The 23,721-nt window shown below is 42.9% G+C and overlaps 1 protein-coding gene across 1 annotated transcript in view; it reads right to left on the bottom strand.

The window, feature by feature from the left end:
- Positions 1-21,975, bottom strand: part of LOC106912987 (multiple epidermal growth factor-like domains protein 10) — a 30,362-nt gene extending 8,387 nt beyond the window's left edge. The window contains exons 1-4 of the mRNA XM_088011315.1: positions 21,865-21,975; positions 10,096-10,323; positions 9,090-9,205; positions 8,917-9,019 (exon numbers count right to left, since the gene is read on the bottom strand). Of these exons, the coding sequence (XP_087867441.1) occupies positions 8,917-9,019; positions 9,090-9,205; positions 10,096-10,323; positions 21,865-21,919 (502 nt within the window). The 5' untranslated portion in view covers positions 21,920-21,975. The remainder of the gene's footprint in view (positions 1-8,916; positions 9,020-9,089; positions 9,206-10,095; positions 10,324-21,864) is intronic.
- Positions 21,976-23,721: the final 1,746 nt, after the last annotated feature.

Here is a 23,721-nt window from a genome sequence, read left to right as displayed (position 1 = left end):
GTTGCTGAGTTTCTCCCCACTAGATGGAGTCCGAGAGCTGGCGGGCCACATCATAATTGATGATGTCATCCTCACACCGGAGGCTGATCATCTCCGACCGGCCGTTCCACCCATAGACACCTCATGCACCGCTCTCGCCTATTGTCGCTGACGAGATTTAGGGAGCGGTACTCCACTCAGCGTTATGTGTTTAGCAGGCACAATGACGTATCAGCTTATTTAATCGATCATAACACACTTTTTTGTTACTGTAAATCAAGGGCGTAGGTTCGGTCTAAGTTTTGGTGGGGACCTTGACACCCCCCTGGCAGCACAGTGAAATGCCCAAGAGCACCGAACATTTTTGAGAAGGGGGGGGGGGAAACCACATTGGCTTAATAACCCCCTCCCCCCAACCATATCATACATCTTGTGTATACAACCAGATACAGTCATACTCAGCAGATCAGTTCAAGAACACTTTACTTTTTTCCTTTACAAAATTCAGCAAACGTTACAAGTAAGATCAAAAGAAATATCCTCTGGATACAGCAAACACAATTGCAGATAAGAAGAAATCAATAATAAAATAAAAAAGAAAAAATATTACATAATTAACAGACCTATTCTACCTCACATTCAGTGCTGACCTTACTAAACACCGGACTTTACAACAAATGCGTTGCGTGATAGATATCTAACTTATGGGTCCACTCACTGTACTTACAGCCGACGTAGCGAAATAACTTCTAATGTCTGTCCTTTTCTTTTTTTGGTGGCGACATGGTCTCGGAGACTCAGAAGGAGACGCGTGTGCCCAGCTAGCCGCCGCCTTTTGCAGCTAATCAAAGAACGTCCGACGATTCAACTGACTCCCCCTCCCCCCATCCCCCCGACAGCACCGTTCCGACACGGTCTCGGAGGCTCATAATAAATGTCAAACTAAGAAGCTTCCGTTCCGCGCACCGCCTGTTGCTGCTAATCAAAGATCGTAGATCCACGTTCTTTGAGCCAATATGGCAAAATTGGTCGGGACTTTTTCATATCCCGTGAATATTGGTCGGGACATGTCCCTACCGTCCCTACCCAAACCTACGCCCATGCTGTAAATCATATTCAAACATCTATCAAAGCAACATTTATAAACAATTGTATTTTTTAAGTATGTTTTTAATACATAGTTCATCATATTTAAATATGCTTAGTGACTATAACAATAGAATAGGGATGGAATATTCTGATATCGATGTATGAAGAGCATATTACAAAGCACACAGCCGTTCATAATTTATTTAATAAATTATTTAGTACATATTTTATATAACTAACTTCATCCGTGCTGCAGTGAATCCGTCTCTCGTTATAGACCACGGTAAAGCTAGCCGGCTCTGACTCCAGCCGGCCCAGCACACAATATACAAGTGCGCGGTCGCTCAAGACATTATGGTACACCCATTTACGTGCTGCTTTCACAATAAAAGCGCACATCCGGTCCATGTTTGAGCTACTCAAATCCAGCCGCAGCATTTGCAAACAGAAAATAATATATGCTGAGAAACTAATACAAAACTAATACAAAACTAATACACTATATATATAATAATTCCCCTCTCACCCTCCGTGGGTGGTCTCTTTCATCCTCTGAGCTCGGGTCCTCTACCAGAGGCCTGGGAGCTTGAGGGTTCTGCGCAGTATCTTGGCTGTGCCTAGAACTGCACATTTCTGGACTGAGATGTCTGATGTTGTTCCTGGGATCTGTTTGAGCCACTGCTCCAGTTTGGGGGTGACTGCCCCGAGGGCCCCGATGACCACAGGCACCACTGTGGTCTTCACCTTCCAGGCCTTCTCCAGTTCCTCTCTGAGGCCCTGGTATTTCTCCAGTTTCTCATGCTCCTTTTTCCTGATGTTGTGGTCACTTGGTATTGCTACATCCACCACAACGGCTTTCCTCTGTTCTTTATCCACCACCACAATGTCCGGTTGGTTCGACATTACCATCTTGTCTGTCTGGATCTGGAAGTCCCACAGGATCTTAGCTCGGTCATTCTCCACCACCTTTGGGGGTGTCCCCCATTTTGACCTCGGGGCTTCCAGTCCATATTCTGCACAGATGTTCCTGTACACTATGCCCGCCACTTGGTTATGTCGTTCCATGTACGCTTTCCCTGCCAGCATCTTGCACCCTGCTGTTATGTGCTGGACTGTCTCAGAGGCCTCCTTGCACAACCTACACCTTGGGTCTTGTCTGGTGTGGTAGATCTGAGCTTCTATTGCTCTGGTGTTTAGGGCCTGTTCCTGGGCGGCCAGGATGAGGGCCTCCGTGCTGTCCTTGAGTCCAGCTTTCTCCAGCCATTGGTAGGATTTCCTGATATCAGCCACTTCAGTTATTTGTCGGTGGTACATCCCATGTAGGGGCTTGTCTTCCCATGATGGTTCCTCCAGCACCTCGTCCTCTGTTCCCCATTGCCTGAGACATTCGCTGAGCACATCGTCCGTTGAGGCTTTGTCCTTGATGTATTTATGGATCTTAGATGTTTCATCCTGGACAGTGGCTCTCACACTCACTAGTCCTCTGCCTCCTTCCTTACGGCTCGTGTACAGTCTCAGGGTGCTGGATTTGGGGTGGAACCCTCCATGCATGGTTAGTAGCTTCCGAGTCTTAACATCCGTGGCCTTCATCTCTTCCATTGGCCAGCTAATTATTCCGGCAGGGTATCTGATTACTGGTAAGGCATAGCTGTTTATTGCACGGATCTTGTTCTTGCCATTGAGCTGGCTTCTCAGGACTTGCCTTATTCGTTGGAGGTATTTGGCTGTGGCTCCTTTCCTTGTGACCTCATCGAGGTTGCCATTTGCTTGTGGTATTCCCAGGTACTTGTAGCTGTGCTCTATGTCTGCTATCGTTCCCTCTGGGAGTGAGACCCCTTCTGTGCGGACGACCTTCCCTCTCTTTGTAACCATCCGGCCACACTTCTCTAGTCCGAATGACATCCCAATGTCAGTGCTGTAGATCCTGGTGGTGTGGATCAGTGAGTCGATGTCTCGCTCGCTCTTGGCGTACAACTTGATGTCATCCATGTATAGGAGGTGACTGATTGTGGCCCCATTCTTAAGTCGGTATCCGTAGCCAGTCTTGTTGATGATTTGGCTGAGGGGGTTCAGGCCTATGCAGAACAGCAGTGGGGACAGATCTCTAAGCATTCAATGATCCAGGTGTGTGGCCAGTCTCGGGCGACTGTGTGGTCTACAAGGAGTTGGTGTTTGGCTCCTCTACTATCCATGTGTCCGCTTATCTTAGCCGCTATGATGCCTGACATGAGCTTCCATGTTGTAGAGAGACAGGTTATTGGCCTGAGGGATCCTTCTGGATCAGGATTGTGCGCCCTTCAGTTAACCATTCAGGGTGAGTCCCATTCTGTAGCAGCTGGTTCAGTTGAGCTGCCAGTCGCTCATGGGGGGCAGTGAGTTTCTTTAGCCAGTAGGCATGGATCATGTCAGGCCCTGGTGCTGTCCAGTTTTTCATACCCGAGACTCTTTCTTGGACATGTGCCACAGTGATGGTTACCGGGGCTGGTAGGGAGGTTGCTGTGGTCCTCTCGTAGAGAGGTTAGCCACTGTGCCTTGCTGTTGTGGGACGCCTCCCTTTCCCATATGCCTTTCCAGTATTGTTCAGTCTCCAGCCTTGGTGGGTCTGCTCTGTTGTTAGTACCCTACCCTGCCTTTGTTTGGCAGTTTCGAGTGCTTCAGGTATGGGCATCTGGCTGTACAATCTTTTCATTGCACCCCTTAGGAGCTCTGACAGTTGGCTCACTTCCCTCCTTGTTATCTTGATCTTAGCCTCTAACCGTCTTTTCCATGATGGATATTGGGTCTCATGGTTGCTCTTATAGCCGAGCATTTCAAGGATCACTGATCATTGGTTTCTGTTATGGTGTTGGTAGGGATTGTTCACAATGCTGCATTCACATCTTCAATGAGACTTTCTGATGGTACTTCACTCAGCCGTTGTAATTGGCGTCGGGGTTGCCTGGTGTTCATTCGGGCCACGATTCTCTCTCTCAGGTCAGTTGCTGTCTCGTTCAGCTTTGATAGTTCGTTCATTACTGGGGCTGCATACCCAGTCTCGGGGTGGGGAGTAGTTAACTCCCCCCTGACCTTACCTTTGGGCTCCTCCCTTATGCCGTAGCATTTGTGTTGTACCTCGTCAATCTCAAGTTGTGATAGCAGTTGCCGTTTGCGGATGTTGGAGCACTGAGCTACTAGTTGTTTGGCAGTCATTGTAGACTGTGGGTGTCGAAGTAACCATTCCACCCTCAGTCTTTGCATGTAACCCCTCTGACTAGGGTTACTTGAGTAGTAGCATTCCAACAGATCCATGTTTTCGTCTCTCGCCCATTTCCGTCTTGTTCCAGTAGCCCATTTTTCATCAAGGTGCTCTGGTTCCCCAGCACCTGACGCAGACCTTGTTTGGCCGGGCGACGTCTGAGCCGGCATGTCATGCTTATCAGTGTCTCTCATTGTATGAGGTAGGCTATATAGCTCCAAGGGTCTTGCCTAGGGACCCACACTGCATAGCTCAATTGCACTGTTGTAACTTGCCCCAACCTGGATTCGAACCCTGGTCTCCCAGGTCTCCCAGGTGGTAGACTGGTGTCTTACCCACTGAGCTATACAGTCAGCTATATATATATATATATTCAGCTATATATATATATATATATATATATATATATATATATATATATATATATATATATATATATATATATATATATATATATATATATATATATATATATATATATATATATATATAGAGCCATTTTTTATCTTTTTCCCCTAAGTTGCCGGGCACATTGCTGAGAAACTCTCTGTTTCCAAAGACTGCTACCACTTCTGGATGACAGAGGGACACCTCTAGAACAGAACCAGAAAGTTGCAACTAGATCTGATGTGTAATTTCAAAATAAAAGACCATTAAAGTAGTAGTTTAGATCTATTCCACCTAAGTTGCCGTGCCCATTGCTGAGAAACTCTCTGTTTCCAAAGACTGCTGCCACTTCTGGGTTACAGAGGGACACCTCTAGAACAGAACCAGAAAGTGGCAACCAGATCTGATGTGTAATTTCAAAATAAAAGCCTATCAAAAATGTCATTTTTTTATCTTTTTCCCATAAGTTGCCGTGCACATTACTGAGAAACTCTCTGTTTCCAAAGACTGCTGCCACTTCTGGATGACAGAGGGACACCTCTAGAACAGAACCAGAAAGTGGCAACCAGATCTGATGTGTAATTTCAAAATAAAAGCATTTCAAAATAGTCATTTGTTATGTTTTTCCCACCAGTTTGCCTTGCACATTGCTGAAAAACTTTCTGTTTCCAGTGACTTCTCTCACTTCTGGGTGACAGATGGACACCTCTACAAGACAACCAGAAAATATCACAAGCTCAGCCGTTTGCACTGGGCCAGGATTCATTTAAAATGGAGTGAGACAAAATGGAGGACTGTTCTGTGGTCAGATGAGTCACGATTTGAAGTTCCTTATGGAACACTGGGACGCCATGTCATCCGGACCAGAGAGGACAAGGATAACCCAAGTAGTTATCAACGCTCCGTTCAGAAGCCTGCATCGTTGATGGTATGGGGTTGCATGAGTGCTTGTGGCCTGGGCAGCTTGCATGTCTGGAAAGGCACCGTTAATGCAGAGAACTATGTTCAGGTTCTAGAACAACATATGCTCCCATCTAGACTTCATCTCTTTCAGGGAAGACCCTGCATTTTTCAACAACATAATGCCAGACCACATTCTGCAGCAATCACAACATCATGGCAGGAGAAGGATCCGGGTACTGAAATGTCAAGCCTGCAGTCCAGATCTTCACCTATAGAGAACATTTGGTGCATCATAAAGAGGAAGGTGTGACAAAGAAGGCCCAAGACGAATGAACAGTTAGAGGCCTGTATTAGACATGAATGGAGAGCAATTCTATTTCTAAACTTGAGAAACTGGTCTCCCCCCAGACGTCTGAGTGTTTTAAGAAGAAGGGAAGATGCCAGAGTGTTAAAAATGGCCGTGTTCCAACTTTTTTGGGATTTATAGACATTGTGAAATTTTGACTCAACATATATCTCCTGTAAAATGTTACATTTACTCAGATTAAACTTTTGATCTGCCATCTATGTTCTATTTCGAATAAAATATTATATGTTGCCACCTCCACATCATTGCATTCAGTTTTTATTCACAAATTGTTTAGTCTCACACCTGTTTTGAAATCTGGTTTGTATACAAGTAGTACATGTATAGGAGATTATAGAAAAATCTGTATATAAATAAGATGATTGAGTGAGGCAGCTCTTTACATTTTCTACTTATTTGTGTATATAAAAATAAAAACATATTATTTTAAAGGGATTTAATTTTGAAATTATAGATCATATGTGTTTGATATTTTCTGGTTGTCTTGTAGAGGTGTCCCTCTGTCACCCAGAAGTGAGAGAAGTCACTGGAAACAGAAAGTTTTTCAGCAATGTGCAAGGCAAACTGGTGGGAAAAACATAACAAATGACTATTTTGAAATGCTTTTATTTTGAAATTACACATCAGGTCTGGTTGCCACTTTCTGGTTCTGTTCTAGAGGTGTCCCTCTGTCATCCAGAAGTGGCAGCAGTCTTTGGAAACAGAGAGTTTCTCAGCAATGTGCACGGCAACTTATGGGAAAAAGATAAAAAAAATGACATTTTTGATAGGCTTTTATTTTGAAATTACACATCAGATCTGGTTGCCACTTTCTGGTTCTGTTCTAGAGGTGTCCCTCTGTAACCCAGAAGTGGCAGCAGTCTTTGGAAACAGAGAGTTTCTCAGCAATGGGCATGGCAACTTAGGTGGAATAGATCTAAACTACTACTTTAATGGTCTTTTATTTTGAAATTACACATCAGATCTAGTTGCAACTTTCTGGTTCTGTTCTAGAGGTGACCCTCTGTCATCCAGAAGTGGTAGCAGTCTTTGGAAACAGAGAGTTTCTCAGTAATGTGCCCGGCAACTTAGGGGAAAAAGATAAAAAATGGCTCTATATATACATATATATATATATATATATATATATATATACATATATATATATATATATATATATATATATATATATATATATATATATATAGTGTATTAGTTTTGTATTAGTTTCTCAGCATATATTATTTTCTGTTTGCAAATGCTGCGGCTGGATTTGAGTAGCTCAAACATGGACCGGATGTGCGCTTTTATTGTGAAAGCAGCACGTAAATGGGTGTACCGGCTAGCTTTACCGCGGTCTTTAACCGTAGTTCCCTCTTCTTCCTCACATCGTGTCTTTAGGAAATTTTCAAAACAAAAACGGAAGATTTAGGATGTATCTTAGAGTGAAAGAATATACCACCTGTGTAAACTTTGCCGGTGAATGTTATAACACATAATATAAGTTTTATAATATGTGTTATATTGTTTCATTTCTAATATAGACTCTTGTGTCAGATAATCCAAGTCAATGTTAGAGAATAATTAATTTTTTTAGATTTACAGAATCTCAGTTAGCCTTCATAGCGGGGCTGAACCCGTATTACACCAAGCACTGTAGCTAATATTAGCTGGTATCTCGCCGGTGGACATAAATACAGTAAAGTAATATTCTAATCACAATGTATACACAATAATATGTCCATCTTACTTGTGAAATGTTGTCTGTGGAGCCCTCACATCAATAATCCATCGACCAGAACAACAATATCCCTCAGTACTGAGGCATCTTCTGCTGTTTTGATTGAGCAAAATACAATCGCTCCAAGATGGCCGCCGTATTTCCTGCGCCGGAGCGGTCCATGAGGCGTCTATGCTTATATTATGTCTTAATGTCTATGGTTCCACCTACCCTCTGCCGCCTTCAGAGACAAGCCTTCCTGTTCGCCCTCCAACGCCACTCCCCGAACCACCAAGCTCCACGGAGATACAACTCAATAGGTCTGAAGGAACTCCAGGACCGACCAGTCCCCTCGAAATCGTTTGAACACACAGTGCCAGTAAGTTTACCCATTTCTCATTCGCAACCTCCCGTTTCCCAGCAAACCTGAACTCACCACGCTCCTCTTATTTTCCCAGTGCACCAAGAGCAGCTGTGCAGTTTCTGGACCCGCTTCACTTCTTTTGTTGTTTTTCTATAAATAAACTTTTCATATTTCACCCTTCTCATATGCCGTTAAACCCATCATGACACTTTTAATAATTTTCAAAAGGCAATTTTAATGTCTCTTTGCTGAAAGAAATTTCAGGCCAAAAATATTTGCACAGTGGCTCACCAGTTTGGGAATATTTCCAAGAAACTTTGGCCACATCAGTTTTGTTAATGAGACTTCCAGTTTTGGAGTTATAATTTAAAATGCATATTTTCTACCATAGTGCCACCTACAGGTGAACCTGCCTCAATATTTGTATTTGAGTAGCAGTGTGGGAAATGAACTTGGAAACCAAATAAAAGTTGTAAAAAATTTCAGGGGGAGGCTGCAGTATGAGTTTCAGAATTAAAAATGTAATAAGAATGGAAAAACGGAATTAAAAACAATAGGAGCTACAGATGGGCTGTGAGATGGTTTTATACTGTAGCAAAGTTGTACCAACTGAGATGATTTTAGGTACAATATTACAGAACTACCCAACATTTAAACAAAAATATCACAATTAAAGAGAGAACCCTAAGTTACCTTTTTAGACAATTTATCACAAAAATTTCGATTTAGAGGTTAGTTACATGTTAATCAACTGGAACTAACTTTAATCCAATAATATTTGACAATTAATTGTAACTCAAATATTTTTTTGCAAACTGTAAGATTTTATAGTAAAATTATGAAACACCACCAACATGTGACACTATTTAAACTGTTTGCACTCTGTAACTCACCCAGTTCATTGAAGTGGACCCCTTGTTCCCAGTTGCTAAGCCTGGTTCCAGAATGAGCACCAAGAGCCACATTCTCCATGTTAGGAAATAGATTGCTACCAGCCTAACAAATAACAGATGGTTTAGGGATTTGTTTTTATCCCTCTGTACAGTATGCATATCTTTGCTCTTACCTTTGCACATTGACCACTCTTGACATGAGGCATACTGATGCATTGGGTAAGGGTATGGTAACTGGGGTTGGAGAAGTAGTTGCTGGGGTGGGCTTCATATGATGGAGTGTAAGTATCTAAAAGTTAAAACAGGACAATAACTGTTAGCAGAGCTTTCTGCATGATTCTTTTGAGTTGGCTTCAAAACACATATTTTGACTGTAGAGCGTACAGTTTGATGGACACAAATAGCTAGTAGAATAAAAATGCTGGTACAGGAGCATTTCTGAACCAGCATAAATTCTGCATTGAAAAAGCATGTTGTGACTACTGCCATAGTTGTGACATGTCACATGTCACGCATCACGTCATACATGAGATGGCATGTTTCACACACAGTAAAAATGCCAGTGTTGAATTAACACCCAAAAGTGTCTATATGTGTCCAAGTCAGCTGGTGTTAAATTCAACAATACAGAGTGTCACATTAACATTTACAACAGTGCTGGTGTTAAAATATATTAAAAGTAACACCAGTGTAATGTTGTGGTGTTTAAAAAGTAAATAATTGACCCACAAATTGTCAATATTAATCAAATCCAGTGGAAAATATTCAAAACAATACACAGAAATGGGAAGTTTAACTTTTCTTAAACCCATTTCAGTATTATAGATCAATGTTAATTTAACAAAACAATGGGTGTCAATCTTTTAACACTTTCAAAAGTGTTACTTTAACACCTTGGACACCTTGGACACATATAGACACTTTTGGGTGTTAATTCAACACTGGCATTTTTACTGTGCATGTTGTATCAAAGAAACATGTTGTGATACATTTGTAAGGGGTATGGTAACTGGGGTGATGACATGATGTTATACAACAACAATATGCCGTATCTGTAAACATATTCGTTAGATGTTTGAAATTTGTAGGTATCAAAAAGTAACTGAGCACTTATTAGACATATGTTTGATTATGGGGAACATACAATTAAATTTTAATCAATATTCAACTTTAATTCACCTGCTCTAGTGTAATTAGATGTGACCCCGATAGCAGGAGTGTAGATTACAGCTGGCATTGTAGCCTCTTTACTCTTCTGTTTATTTCGGTAGATGATGAATAGGGGCAGGGCAAGAAGTACCAAAAACACCAGAACTATGATTCCTGAAATGACTCCTATCTGGTAGGTGTCTACATGTAAGGATGCGGTGGTCAAATTGTTGAAGCTTCCAAACACCACTACACCACCTGCAGAGAGAAGAAGAAACAGTTTCATTCTATTTTTCAACCAAATAAGTCAGATGGAAACTGCAGCTTGAAGTGACTCAGTTCCGATTTTTTTGTCAAATTGGAGTTTTTTGCCTTGGCCATTCACGCTTCCAAATAAATCCAACCTGTATGTATTCTGCAGTGTGAACGGGCAAACAACCTGAAAGTGTCCTATATGCACAGTAAAGGGCTCAATAACGTCAGCGTTCTCAGTGTTCTGGCAACCACCATAAAAATAAGAAGTGCTCAGTTTTTGGAGACGTAAACACGGATGCTAACAGTGGAGCATAGTTTGTTGTCCGACCGCAGCAGCATATTAACAACTTAATCGTCATCATAGTTGTTATTCGTCCTGCTTGTGCGCATCAGGACGCAGAATAGTGACATTTGTGTCAATATCAGTGACGTTCAGGTTGGATGAATGCGACATGGACTGGGGCTGGGCATTGGGTATACTCGATGTATCACGATATTTTCGATTTACGATTGTTAAAATGGCTATATCACAACCATCGAGTATAAATTATCGTTCAAATAAAAAACTTTGGCCGTCAAATTCACTGCGAGTATGGTTTATCCGACACCCTATGAATGCATCACTAGTCCCTCCCCGTCCCAACCTGAAAATTTTCTACTAATCACGCTGCGCAGAGAAAACAAACAACATTGTGACAGCAAGAGTTTGAGGCGAGCTGTGAATGAGACGGAAACTGAAGAGAATTAGATGAACTAACTAGTTCCGAAAAGAAACAGCACTGGATCAATAATTTGGCAGTGGTTTGGATTTTATATGGAGGATGTTGAACAAAATGAGGTAATTTGCGAAACACGTTATAAAACTATTGCCACAATGGTTGTACCACAAATTTATTTAGTTTGTGTGTAGGTTGCTTTTTTTTACATCTTATTCCACAGCACATCTAGATTAAGTTTGTCAAAGTCAAACATAACTGACCTACTTCCCTCTCCTTCGCTATTTTTTTCTTAGTTAAAACTTATTTCTCACCTTCTCACCTGTCATAGTGTAGACAGTTCATAGCCAAATACTGCATCCCTTTTTATTGAGCTTAAGTCTAGCAGATAAATGGGGGCGGGAACTTGCGTGGGTGACATCATGCTGCAAGGAGTCTAATTTAAAATAACATTGGAGCTCATTTAAGAATATCGTGATATATATAGCAAAAATATATCAGGATATTAGATTTTCCTCATATCCTACCTGGACTACTTGGTAGGATATGAGGATTTGAATCAACCTGATGTCGATTTAAGGTAAATCGGAAAGGTAAAAAACTTTATTAATCCCATAGGGAAATTAAGATTGTCTGTTGCTCGCACATTAATTCACGCATTAAAAGTGGTCTAGTAAAAGAACTTAAATACAATAAATACATTAAAAATGCTAATTACTCCGTCTTCCTCCCTTAACCCTCCCAGAAGTCACAGCATTGTGAAGCCTAATGGCCTGTGGGACAAAGGAGTTTTTAAACCTCTCAGTTGAATATCCCAGTGAAAGAAACCTGTCACTGCGAGAGCTGCTTTGGTTGGAGAAAACAGTATGCAGGGGAGAAAACAGTATGCAGGGGATGTCTTGTGTTCTCCAGGACTAAACTGAGTTTAGACATTGTCCTCTGTTCCACCACTGTCTCCACAGACTCCAGGCTCACACCGACCACAGAGCCAGCTCTGCGGATGAGGCAATTCAATCTCTGTATGTCCCTCTTCTTTGCACTGCCCCCCCAACAAACAACAGCATAAAATATAACAGTAGACACAATGGACTTATAAAACATATACAGGAGCTTAGAGCACACATGGAAGGAGACCAAGAAGTACATTCTACTCTGTGCTTTCTTGTACACATTGTCTATATTGTAAAACCAGTTCAACTTATTGTCCAGTTGTAGGCCCACGTATTTATATGTTATGACCACCTCTACCTCAGTGCCATCAATGATGGTAGGCTGAGGCAAGAGGGACACTCTACAAAAATCAAGAACCATCTCTTTTGTTTTAGAGTCACATTTTGTTAAAAAGTCTCATTCAAAAAGAATCCGACCTGTGCTGTTCAGACTGTCATGAAAAGATCGAATACAGGTCGCATTACGTCAAAACATTGGAGTTGGGTCACTTCAGTCTGCAGTGTGAATGCAGCCTGTTCGTTATGCTGCAATAGCCAGCCACACCCTATCCTCACCACTGACTGACTATTGACCAGTTCTCTATCTAACAGGTCCGGAAAATCCCTCAAAACCTGGGTCTTACCCTCTCATAGGTCCCCTAGGGATGTTCTGTTTAAACTGGCGGCGGAGAAAACTCGTCTAGCTCTAACTACCTTCAGATCCAGAAGTTACGGCCCTCTTCAGTTGAGAAACAGTCGCCAGAGTAGCCCTCACTGACGCTTAGTTTCCACAACCACTCCTGTTAACGGTAGCTTTTCTCCTTAAAATAACGGGCACTTGTTATCGGCTAGATTGGATTTAGTGACTTAGACATAAGTCCCAGGGCCATTATTTATTACTCACCAAAGGGAAGTACGAAGCCACCAAATTTTTAGAATCATGCATGTAGATTTTACTTAAAACCAGGAGAACTCTCAAGAACTAATGACTCAATTAATTTCAATGTCCACAACTTCTATTGCTATTTTATTATATATTTTATTAAGCAAGCTTTAGCAGGGGTAAATGACAAACAAACTCAGTTAAGAAGAAATTATAAGATTTTAACTAGTAACAATCACAAATCATAATTTTAATCATACCCTATCTTCTTTCTTATCCCTAACCTATGTCACTACTCTCACTGAGCGAGGCTTTTAGGGGCAGGGCAACTCACACCCGTTGTTGGTTGATCTTGGCAGCCGATACTTTTAGTCGTCCTTGGTCAGAGTCTCTGTCCCGGTAGGGCAAAGTCCTCCTTCGGAGAAGCAGCAAAGCCGATCTGTCCAATTTCTTTTAGACGAACAGAATCTTCATCACTTAGTGACCTTTGTCTTTTCCCCAAGTCGGCTGCAGTTGAATAGAAATTGTAGGGTGGAGGCAGAGGAAACGGTCGGATTTCAGGGGCCAGGGCTGGGGCTGACGGATCTTGTCCTTCTTTGCGGCGAGAAGTCTCAACTTTTCCCTCGGTCCCAGGGTGTGGTCCTCTGCTGATCTTTCGCCTGCGTCTTCTTGTTGACTCTCCTTCAGCGCCGCGGACTAAGAACCCCTTCCTCCTCAGCTCGCTGGCTTTTAAACCCTCTTGGCCCACAGTTGCATATGGGAGAGGTCTTATGACTCACCCTTTCCGATTATCTCATCGAAAAGTACCCGTCCTGCTCAAATCCTGCTCCACCCTGAATCTGGTAATACACAAACCTCCCTCCTTTGCGTCTGACTGTTGCAACCTCTTTGCAATACTTCTCTCTTTTCTGTTGGTCATCTGGCAGTTATTACCTTTTTTGGCTATTTGTTCTGGGGCCCCCGCCCAGCCAGCTCCATGCTCGTGACATGACTCACTCTTCTATTTTCCTGTGCTCAACTCTACAATCTTCTTATAATGTACCATGAAACACAATTAACTCAAAACATAATCAATTTGTTTTACCATTATCTGAAATCGTGTATAACAACTAAGTTGTTACTGTTACCGCAGATCGTGAATACAGATTATGCATTTCAGTTATACATTACAGACATTGTGATTACAATACATCAATTATTTCAAACATTGTGATTACAATACATTAATCATTTCAACTATTACACAACTATGTCTTTTGTATTTCATTTCTTTAATCATTCCTAAATCAATACAAGATTACTGTTACTGCCCAGGCCTTTACCCTGCTTTCTGCGTGTACCTAGAGAGATCTCACAAGTCCATGCCAGTTTTCTTGACACCCCCTCCTTGAGATCGAACGGTTCGTCGCAGAAAACGAAAAGTCCGATCAAAATAATTCCAACACATCACTACTGTGGATAGTCAGAATGTCTCTTTCGTAGCAAGTGACGGGCGAAGATGACGGTGTCCACGTGTCAACAACCTCGTACTCCGTCAGATTTGATGGCGGGGAGATCCAGGTATCTGCATCCAGCACCTCATGTACTGTGGAACTACACGGCTCAGATAAGTCGCATTGCTCCAACAGTGGTGGTGGAGGTGGAGTGGACTCGCCCACCTCCAAATCTGGCTGTGTGGCAGCTGGGAAACCACAGCATGCCTCCAACTCCTCAAGCAGATCCTGAAAATCCTTAGCAAACGAAGGAGACTGCATCTCACAAATGCAGGTGGTGGTGGAGTCTGTCTGACTCCCTTGTTCCGCGTGTGAGGCGAGAGGTATATCCTCAGTCTGGCATGCTTGGTGAGATGAACTGAGAAACTCAGCTTGGGTACCCTGGTCGTGAGTTGCAATGCTGGTCTGACATCCGACGTCCACGTACGTATCTGGAGATGCCGGGCAAACTGGTGGAATGGGGTCACCCACCGCCACTACTCTGCCGTCCATAAGGTGCAGAGTGAAAAGGCACTGACGGGTGATCTGATTCTCCCAAAGCTTCTGAACAATGGGTAACACTCGGCCACTCTCCAAAGGCGACGTCTGAAGTGCGTCATCGGTCTGGCCCAGCGCAGAGGTCCACACGACTTTATGGTCCCGTTCCAGGGATCTAGACGTAGAAGCCGCAATGTAAGGCAGGTCCTCACGTCCATGGAGGCAGAGGATTGCCGTTACATTTTCAAGGTGTACGCAGTCGTGACACCAACGGGTAGACGATGCAACCCATATGAATCCAGAGGATTCTGCGGTCGTTCCACATCCCACGCAGCAGATCGGTGCCTGAAGAGAAACAGCAACCTAGGTAACTTTATAATTAGTAGTTATCGATTAGCTTTTACTCATAATGGGGAAAAGGGGTGAAAAAGCAATAGCAAGAGCATATAAAGGGAGCTGATCTAAACTCGTGTGCCTCTTTGAGCTGCTAGCCATGGGGAACGTATCACAGGGGGAACACTCTCCGACACTTGTGAGTCCTGATTCTGCCCAGAAGATGTGTCATGAAATATCGCCGCATGGGTCATAAACCACACAACGATGGGCAGAGTGGACGTCTTCTTCATCCAGTAGAGGATCACTAAAACTCCCCCCCCCGTCGCCCAAATGGTCAAGATCGCCCATCTTCGGAGCCAACGGCGTTTGCCTTGACCTTTGATGGAGAAAGCCTGGTACGCCAGGTAGATGAGGATGGATGTCGCCAGAAGACCCTCGACGATGGCGGTGAGAATTTTCAGTGGTGCCGCACGGTTAGCATGGGTTCCTCCACAGACCAGCTCCATTATTAAGGCCGTCGTGTCGATGGTAAGCCAAAGACACGCCACAGCTCCTCTGCGCCAGTTGATGCGGGTTCGCCCCATCAGATAACAGACAAAAAGGGAAGGGGCATGCTCCCATCTTCGCATGAGGATGGGTCGTAGAAGGAGCTTCGCATATCCTTGGAGCACGACGAGCACTCTTAAAGGTTGCCCAATGGTCCAAGACCCGGTATGGCAGTAGACCACCCAGGCGAGGATGAACCCGACTTGTTCAAGGGTACTCACTTGGATTGGCTCAAAGGTTGGAGTGGTAGCAGAGGAGTTGGTCGTAGAGTTGGATGACATGATGTTCCCCTGGTAAGTTCTTGGTTTGAATCCGGTCTTGACAGCAGCTCTGACGAACGATGACTGGCTCGTCGGCACACAGCAGCGTCCCTTTATACCGATTCAGGCTCCTCCTTTAGGGGGAGGGGCTTGTGATCCCTCCCCTTGCAACGACAAAGTGCTTTTAGCCACACCTCTAGGACAACCTTGCCTACTATTAAGGCTACAGCTATGCCTAGGAGGCCCAACAAATACGGCCACAACATACTCAGAGCGTTGAGCAACCAGTGCTCAACAATGGCAAGGCCCCCACCTACCACGCTCGTGACTTCCTCCACTACGGTTGTTACGGTGGTTGTTAAAGTGGAGCCCAAGGTTTCATACCAGCGACAGTCATGTTGTTGGAGGCCTGTCCCACACTTTTGCCAGATCTCCTTAGAGATATTACATGTAAGGTTAGAATAAAGGAGGTTAGGTCCCACCCAGTCAAATCCATTATCCACCACCCCATCACACAGACTCTGCCGGAACGCATGTCCTTCAGCTAGGGCGATGAGGGTGTCAGGGATAAAAGGAATTGAAAGGTCGAGGATACTTTTGCGCTTCTGGAGGTGATATCCTAGAATTGCATCCGTGCAGGTTCTTCCGCTCACGAGTGCTCTCCTCCATTTACCCTGAATTTTCCTCCACGTAACCTCTGATGCATGGGTTGCATACTCCTCTGCATAGTGTTCCTTGCAGTAATCACCCCAACCTCGAAGCTGGTGACAGGATTCCCTGGCTACTCATAATCGAGGTCGGACCTTTCACATGCTGGGAACCCAACACCCTCCTTCAGGTCTGCGTCGTCATCCCCTGGAAAGAGAAGATGGTCCTCTGGGATGTGAAGATGCAGATCCTCAGTCGTCACAAAGGACTCAGCAGCTTGTGATGTGAAGATGCAGATCCTCAAAACTCCACTGCTCTTTGACACCCCCTCCTTGGAGTTTTGATGCCTCCCAGGAAGTGATGAATGTCGAAGAGAACCCAGGTCGCTCTGATCCTCAGCTGGATGAACTGTCGGTTCTTCAGGATGTGGAATATCCTTAGGAACATGTTGATGAGCTGACGGGCTGGGGCAGAAACCTCACAAAAAAAAAAAAAAAATCTGGAAGTTCAGCAGAACAAAGCAAAAAGCATGAGCAGCATGACGCTTTATCCACAATCGTAATCCTTTTCCGTCGCTGGAGGTCGTTAAGGGGTACTGGAGTTGTCGGAGGCATCAGAAGTTGTTCAGGTCCTGGGAGGAAACTGTTGACCCTTCCCCTTCCAGGTGTTCAATGCTTTGTTGCAGGATGATCTTTGTGGTTCTCTATGATGCCACTCCTTCCTCACGACTTCAGTCCCTTTTCCATTTTAATCCATCCGTTTGTGACAGGAGTTCTTCTTTAGCATAATCCAATTTCTTCAGGGCCCTCCCAGTCAAAGCCTTGAAGTTGTTCTTTGAATGGCAATCATCCTGTAATAGTGGAAAATCTAACACGTGATGGCATGTTGCTTGATTCTTGCAATGTTCTGGTTCGCTTTAGCTAAGAACTGGCTTGAGCACTGACCTTGTGGACCCCTTTCCTCATTAATAGTACTGTTTTGCAGTGCAGTACTTGCTTCACAAAATTCTTTCCGTTGAATTTCAGCTTGATCACCGTTGTTGCAGGCTGATCTTGAGCTTTAATCCAAACTTTCTGCCCTGTTTTCAATGACGCTGCAAACCGCAACTTCCCCTTTCCCTCTCTGGGCTAAAAGGAGAAGCGCCTCCGCCTCCCTGCTTTCCGTGACGTGAACGGAGTTTCTCTGCAGGGGAAGACCTACTCTTCTACAGCTGTCACTGTTACATCATGTCCATCAGCACCAAGAGGTACTCCTGACCTCTCTTTTCTGTTATCCATGGGGTCTGCTACATCCATGCAGACTGAAGCCCTGGGTAATGTGCTCTTTGATGAACAACCCTTCCATCCGTTGCCCTGAGAGCCCTGCGTATGGACCACATACTCACAGTCCCACAGCTGCATCGGACGGTCTGAAGGGACGTCCAAAGGTCTTGTTCCACCAGTTCCTTACGGGTGGATCGCACGCCTGCATGTCCTAGGGCCCCATGCACGCTCCGCACGACCTCGTCCCCGTACTCTTCTGGGACCTCCCTTCCTCTGGGAGAACTGTCCCACTTCTCGATTCCAACAAAGACAACCTTCCTTTGATTCACTCGAGTCCATGTCTCAAATCCCTCTCCATACAGAATCACTCTCACTGGGGCTGACTGGAACGGGGATTTAGACAGGGATCAATCTTCATCTTCTCTCCTGCTTGTCTTTGTGTTCGAGTCGCCTTTCCCCCAAAGCCTCTCTTTAGCCTTCAAGCAGGGATGGGTTTAGGCTATTGGCTACTGGCTTCTCGTCTGGACACTCGCGTCTATCCTCAGCAGAAGCTCTCCCTCACCTGCATGCCATACAGTTACTGCGAGGGTTGTGACTGACAGCCGGATCAGTCACCACTAACTCTATTCCTTAAGAGCTAGCCTCCAAGTGAGCTATTCAGATACTCGCCTCTGTTTTTACTGACTTGGTTAAAGTAGGGTCCTCCTACTCCTTTGGGAGGAGCCCACCTCTTCTCAAGGGGCGGTGCCCCACGTTGGGCGCCACCTTGTTGTTGCACAACACCCCCCCCCCCCCCCTTCTCTCTCTCTACTTCCTCTTCTGAGAGGAGGGAGATGTTGCTCCCAGCTCTCCGTCTAACGGGTGAATTGAGTTTCCTAAATCTGCCGAGATTTACCCTACCCAGAACTGAAGTAAACTCTGTTTAAGCTGGGTGCGAGAAAGACTAGCCTGGTTTCTAACGACCTTCATCCAGATGTCCCACTCAGGGTGACTTCCTCATGCTCGTAGCGGCCCTCTCCTTCTTGTCTTGCAGCTCTGTAGCTCCTTTCTCCTCGTCTCACGATCTTTCTGGTCTCTCGAGATGTAGAAGGGCTGATCTCATGGAAGGAACACACCAGTTCTTCCTCTTTGCCTTTGTTCTTTGCCTTTGTCTTTATCTTCATCTTTGCCTTGGTCTTTGTCTTTGGGGTCTCGAACCCAGCTGAGAAAAGTGCAATTTGAAGCCACATGTTGCGGGGCTAACGGGTTGGTCCCCATGTGCAGAACAGTCTTCGGCTCTGTGGCTCCGGCTCTTCTTCAGCTTCAGAGTTCTTTGTCCATCTCGATCTTGGCTCGAAGCTGCCTGAAGGATCCAACAAAAGATTCCTCTTTTGCACTCACCTTATATAGGGTTTATCCACCCTTTTGGTGCATTTGCATTGGCTAGCTTTGTTGCTGTGCCTGTTTCATTGGCTGACTGCTTGGACCGATAATCTCATATCCATCACCATCTTTGTACATGTCCTGATGTCTGTTCTAATGTCCCCGAGTTGCTCAACAGTCCTCTTGTGTCTAACCTTCTCTTAGGTAAGTTGAAGTTTAGCAATAAGGCGTTGGACACCTCCGCTCTCCCATCAGTTCCTCTTTCCACCTGACCTTTCACCTACCATCTACCTCTAACACAACATCAGTGACCTTTAGTTACAGTTACACATTTTACACCATTTCCAGTTCAATGTCAAAATCACATTTATAACCTTTTAGTTTCTCTGATTTAGCATTCACTTATAATATTATAATAACCATTACTTATTAGTTACTCTTATTATAATCATGATGTGAGTTCTTACAGACATTTCTGAAAAGAAACCAAGAATAATTCATTATTCTAATCATTTGACACCATGTTACAGTTACTTGTTTCTCCTTTAAGTACTTCCATAAGTGTAAGAGTAAGTGTTAAATATTCTTATAATCAAACCAACATCAACCAATATTAATTATTAGCTTAATTATAAGTTATCATTATTAATTCAAGTATTTTACTCTGGGTTTTATCCAATTACTCAAAATGTTTAGATTTTATTCTTTAAACCTTTAATGCCCAAAATGAGCAGTCTGAACTATTTTAATCACTGCAGGCTGGAAACTTCCTCTTTTTCCAGGAAACCTGCTTTTCCTGTTTCATAACTTTCCTTCTGGCAGACTATGATTTTTTTATGATTAAATAGAAAAAAGTAGAATTAAAGCAGGACACAATAACAACACACACAACCAGATTAATTTTATTACCGTCTGACTCTACTGTTGGGTCTTGATGTCACCTGTGTAATCAGTTTTAAAGATAACTTTATTTATTGTTATTATTAAACTAAAATCTCCAGCATGGGGAAGTGGGCTGAGCTCGACTTTTCTCGACAAGCCTAATTCTTATGTGCATGATGACCGTCAAAGAGGCTGCAGCAAAAGGCAAATTACACAAAAACTGTGGGGAAACCTTATTAGAAGGGGTCATATTTATGACAGTCATAAATATGACATAATACCCATCATGAACATGAAAGAGTCTGCACGAATGCTTATGACTCTTGTCATTAAGTATCATTTTTTCGAGGTTACTCAAGATCATCCCATTTCCCCATGCTGGACATTTTGGTTTACCAGTAACAACACATGAAATTACCTGTAAAATTAATCATATAAAGTAACATCTAGACCTAACAGTAAAATCAAACTTCAATAAGATCAATGAGGTTGTGCTTTTCTGTTTTGTTTCATGCAAGCTTTGCTTTAATTCTATTTATTTTTTGTATTTAATCATGTGAGGATCTGTGTTTTCTGTGTATTTTGAGGCTTTTTTTACTTCTGTTCCCCTGTGATTCTCTGTGCTGTCCTGTCCTGATTGTTCCCAGGTGTGTCTTGTTCCTGCTCTCCTTGTGTATTGTGTACCCAACAAGGGTACTTGTCTATGGTTGTACGTCTTGCTTCCCGGTTGTTCCGTTCCGTGTGCTGGAGTTATTATTAAATATTCATCATTTTCAACCTGGGCTCACCTGCATCCTCACCATCAAAACCCGCAAATGCTGTCAAGCCATGAAAAGGAACAACAGGCTTCCTGAAAAAAGAGTAAGAAGTTTCCAACCTGCAGAGAGTTTTAAAGAATGAAGACTAAACATTTTTTGAGTAATTGAATAAGAACCAATACAAAATACTTGTATTAATGTTGTTTTGATGCTGAATTGGAGAAGCTAAAGAGGTTATGGATGTGATTTTGACAATCAACTTGAAATGATGTAAAATGTGTAGCTGCAATCAAAGATTCCAAGATGTTGTGCTGGGGGGAGCTGCTAGGTGAGAGTTTAGGAGAAAGGAGAACTGAAAGGAGAGCAAAGATGAATGAACGGCCCAGCACAAAAGGGGAACTGAAACTGCTGAAGAGAAGGTAAGTTGCAGGTTAAAGGATGGAGTGACCCTCTCCACTCCATCCTGTGTTTTTGTCAGGCCTGGGACAAGAACACAGACATGATTTAATGTCTCCAAAGCAAAGGTGGATCTGAGATCATCTATTCAAGCAGACAGCCAAGGAACGAAGACTGTGACATGCGAGTGACCTTTGAGCATTCTTAGGGTGCTTAAAAGTCTGCTGCAAAAAAAAGAAGTGGGTTTTTCCTTCCGTAAGGTCCTCGCTGTCATCTGGACAGATCAATGGGCCATGGATCTACTTGGAAGAGACCCAGAAGCGTGCGTACAGCTCTACTGCACCTGTACGCAGCAGAACACCTGAATTCTCAGAATTCTGAGAAAAAAGTCAGAATTCTGACTTTTTTCTCAGAATTCTGAGATTAAAGTCAAAACTGTTTTTTGCTGTTTTTTGTTTTTTTCCAGTGGCCCTAATCCTCTTCTGTAATGTTCTTTAACTGCAAGTAGTTTTGGATAAAAGCAACTTCAGTATTACTTGTATATCTTGAATGTCAATACTTAATGAACATTTTATTTGTAGAACCATTTGTCTCACCTTCATTGCATCGCACTCCCTTCCACCCTGGGCTGCAATAACATGTTCCCGTCATGTGATCACATGTGGAGTTGTTTAGACAGTTACAGCCCTGATGACAGTGTCCATGGGGACACTCTGAAAATGAAACATCAAAAAGAATCTATGATTGAGATGAACTTAGAAACATGAGGTCCCAAATACAACTGGATAATATTTGGAATAAATTGTTTGGGATACTCAAGGAAAATAACAGGGTTTTTGTTTTGTTTTTTTAAGAACAAGCACCTCCAAGTTCTGTCACAAAAGAGTAGTGCTACATACTTTGTTCACAATGTTGTCCCATATAGCCAGTGCGACACGTGCATTTTCCAGAGATGTGGTCACAGTAAGCCCCATTTCTACAGTGACAGATCTGTGAACACTCCTTCCCGTAGAAGCCTAATGAACAGCCTGAAAAGAAATCCTCATCATACTTTGTACATTTCAAAAAGTTTATAGCAAAGCATTTTGTAATAAACTTTTTGTAATAAACAGTAAATTTTCAAAAATTTTGACCAAGTCCCCCTTTAGAAAAACTACATTTCCTTAAAGTTATGTTTGGCACAACTGAAGTTAACATAGTTGCTTAATTGTAACTATGTTACTTAATCATATTAATTAGAATTTGAATTGATATCCGTTACATTTGATTTTTCTTTGGAATCAATAAAGTATTTTTTAATTTGAAATCTGCAAGTTTATCCCTCTATCGAGGGACTTGGGACAGTTCAGATTGTCTTTTGTTAAGCTTAATCTAATCTCTACCTTACTTGACAGTATATATAAGTTTTCTTAATCTTTTCTTTAATCTTTGTGTGAATGAATATGAGTGCTATAGTGTCTTTCTTTTCCAGTGTTTCTGAAAACTGTTTCTTATAACCTGCGTAAGACACTGTTAATCACTGTCGAGCATTCGCAATAGAAAATCCTGAATATTTACTTCAAAGATGTATATTTTTTCATTGCCCCCAAAAGTAAGGTTGAAATAGTTAATTTTCTTTGCCCAAATGACCAAAACCAAAACTTTTTTCTGAAAGGTTTTATACAACTCGTCTTTAGAACTGTGACCTTTACTGTGTGCAGTAAAGGCCAGTCCATCTAGGGGTGCACTTGCATTCACCATCGTAAGCACTGCAGTATGCTCCATTGTGACAATTACATCTGTGTAGACAATTGCGGCCCCAGTAACCAGGAGAACAAACTGAAACACAGTGACAGATAGTTGTTAGTACCAACACCAGTTAGGAAAAAGCATTTTTTCCATCTTTGACCAGGGTGGAAGTGTCCCATAAAGTGGTAATTTCCAGTATGAGAGCTTTGGCAAATTTTCTTGTTTTGTCAAAAGCTTTGCCAAGGGATTTGAGACCTAATGGCTTCTGTAAGGCTGGCTTGTTGTTGTAAGTCCCAACAACAGTTGAGCCTCCTGAAACGCTTTGGATACTCCATCAAAGCAATAGTTGTGCTTAGGGTGACTCATCATATTGACATGTTAAATGTGCTGTTTTCAACATTTGTTTCACAAGCCAACATGTTGTCTTCATCCAAAACCTTAAAGAAGTTCCAAACCATAGCCCTTATTTTTATCTGTTTTCTCACAAGTTTGGGAGTCATGTTTAAGGTAATTGATATCACACTACCACATCGTGTGATGATTGGTATATTATTTTAACTATTATGGCAGATCTCCTGACATGAGGAAATTTTTAAATGATTTACTTCCAGTCAGAAAGTTCTTTTCTCCAATTATATGCCACTTGAATTCTGTTCAGGAATGGGAGTGCTTGATTAAAAAAAACAACACCTTGCTGAACATGTTATTGGACTGACAAGAATGAT

This window comes from Poecilia mexicana, unplaced genomic scaffold, assembly GCF_051168715.1.
Source record: "Poecilia mexicana isolate PSO_F unplaced genomic scaffold, ASM5116871v1 scaffold_12, whole genome shotgun sequence".
In the NCBI taxonomy this organism is placed as follows: Eukaryota; Metazoa; Chordata; class Actinopteri; order Cyprinodontiformes; family Poeciliidae; genus Poecilia; species Poecilia mexicana.
Note: the sequence above shows the minus strand (reverse complement) of the source record. Positions and strands in the feature narration are given on the sequence as shown.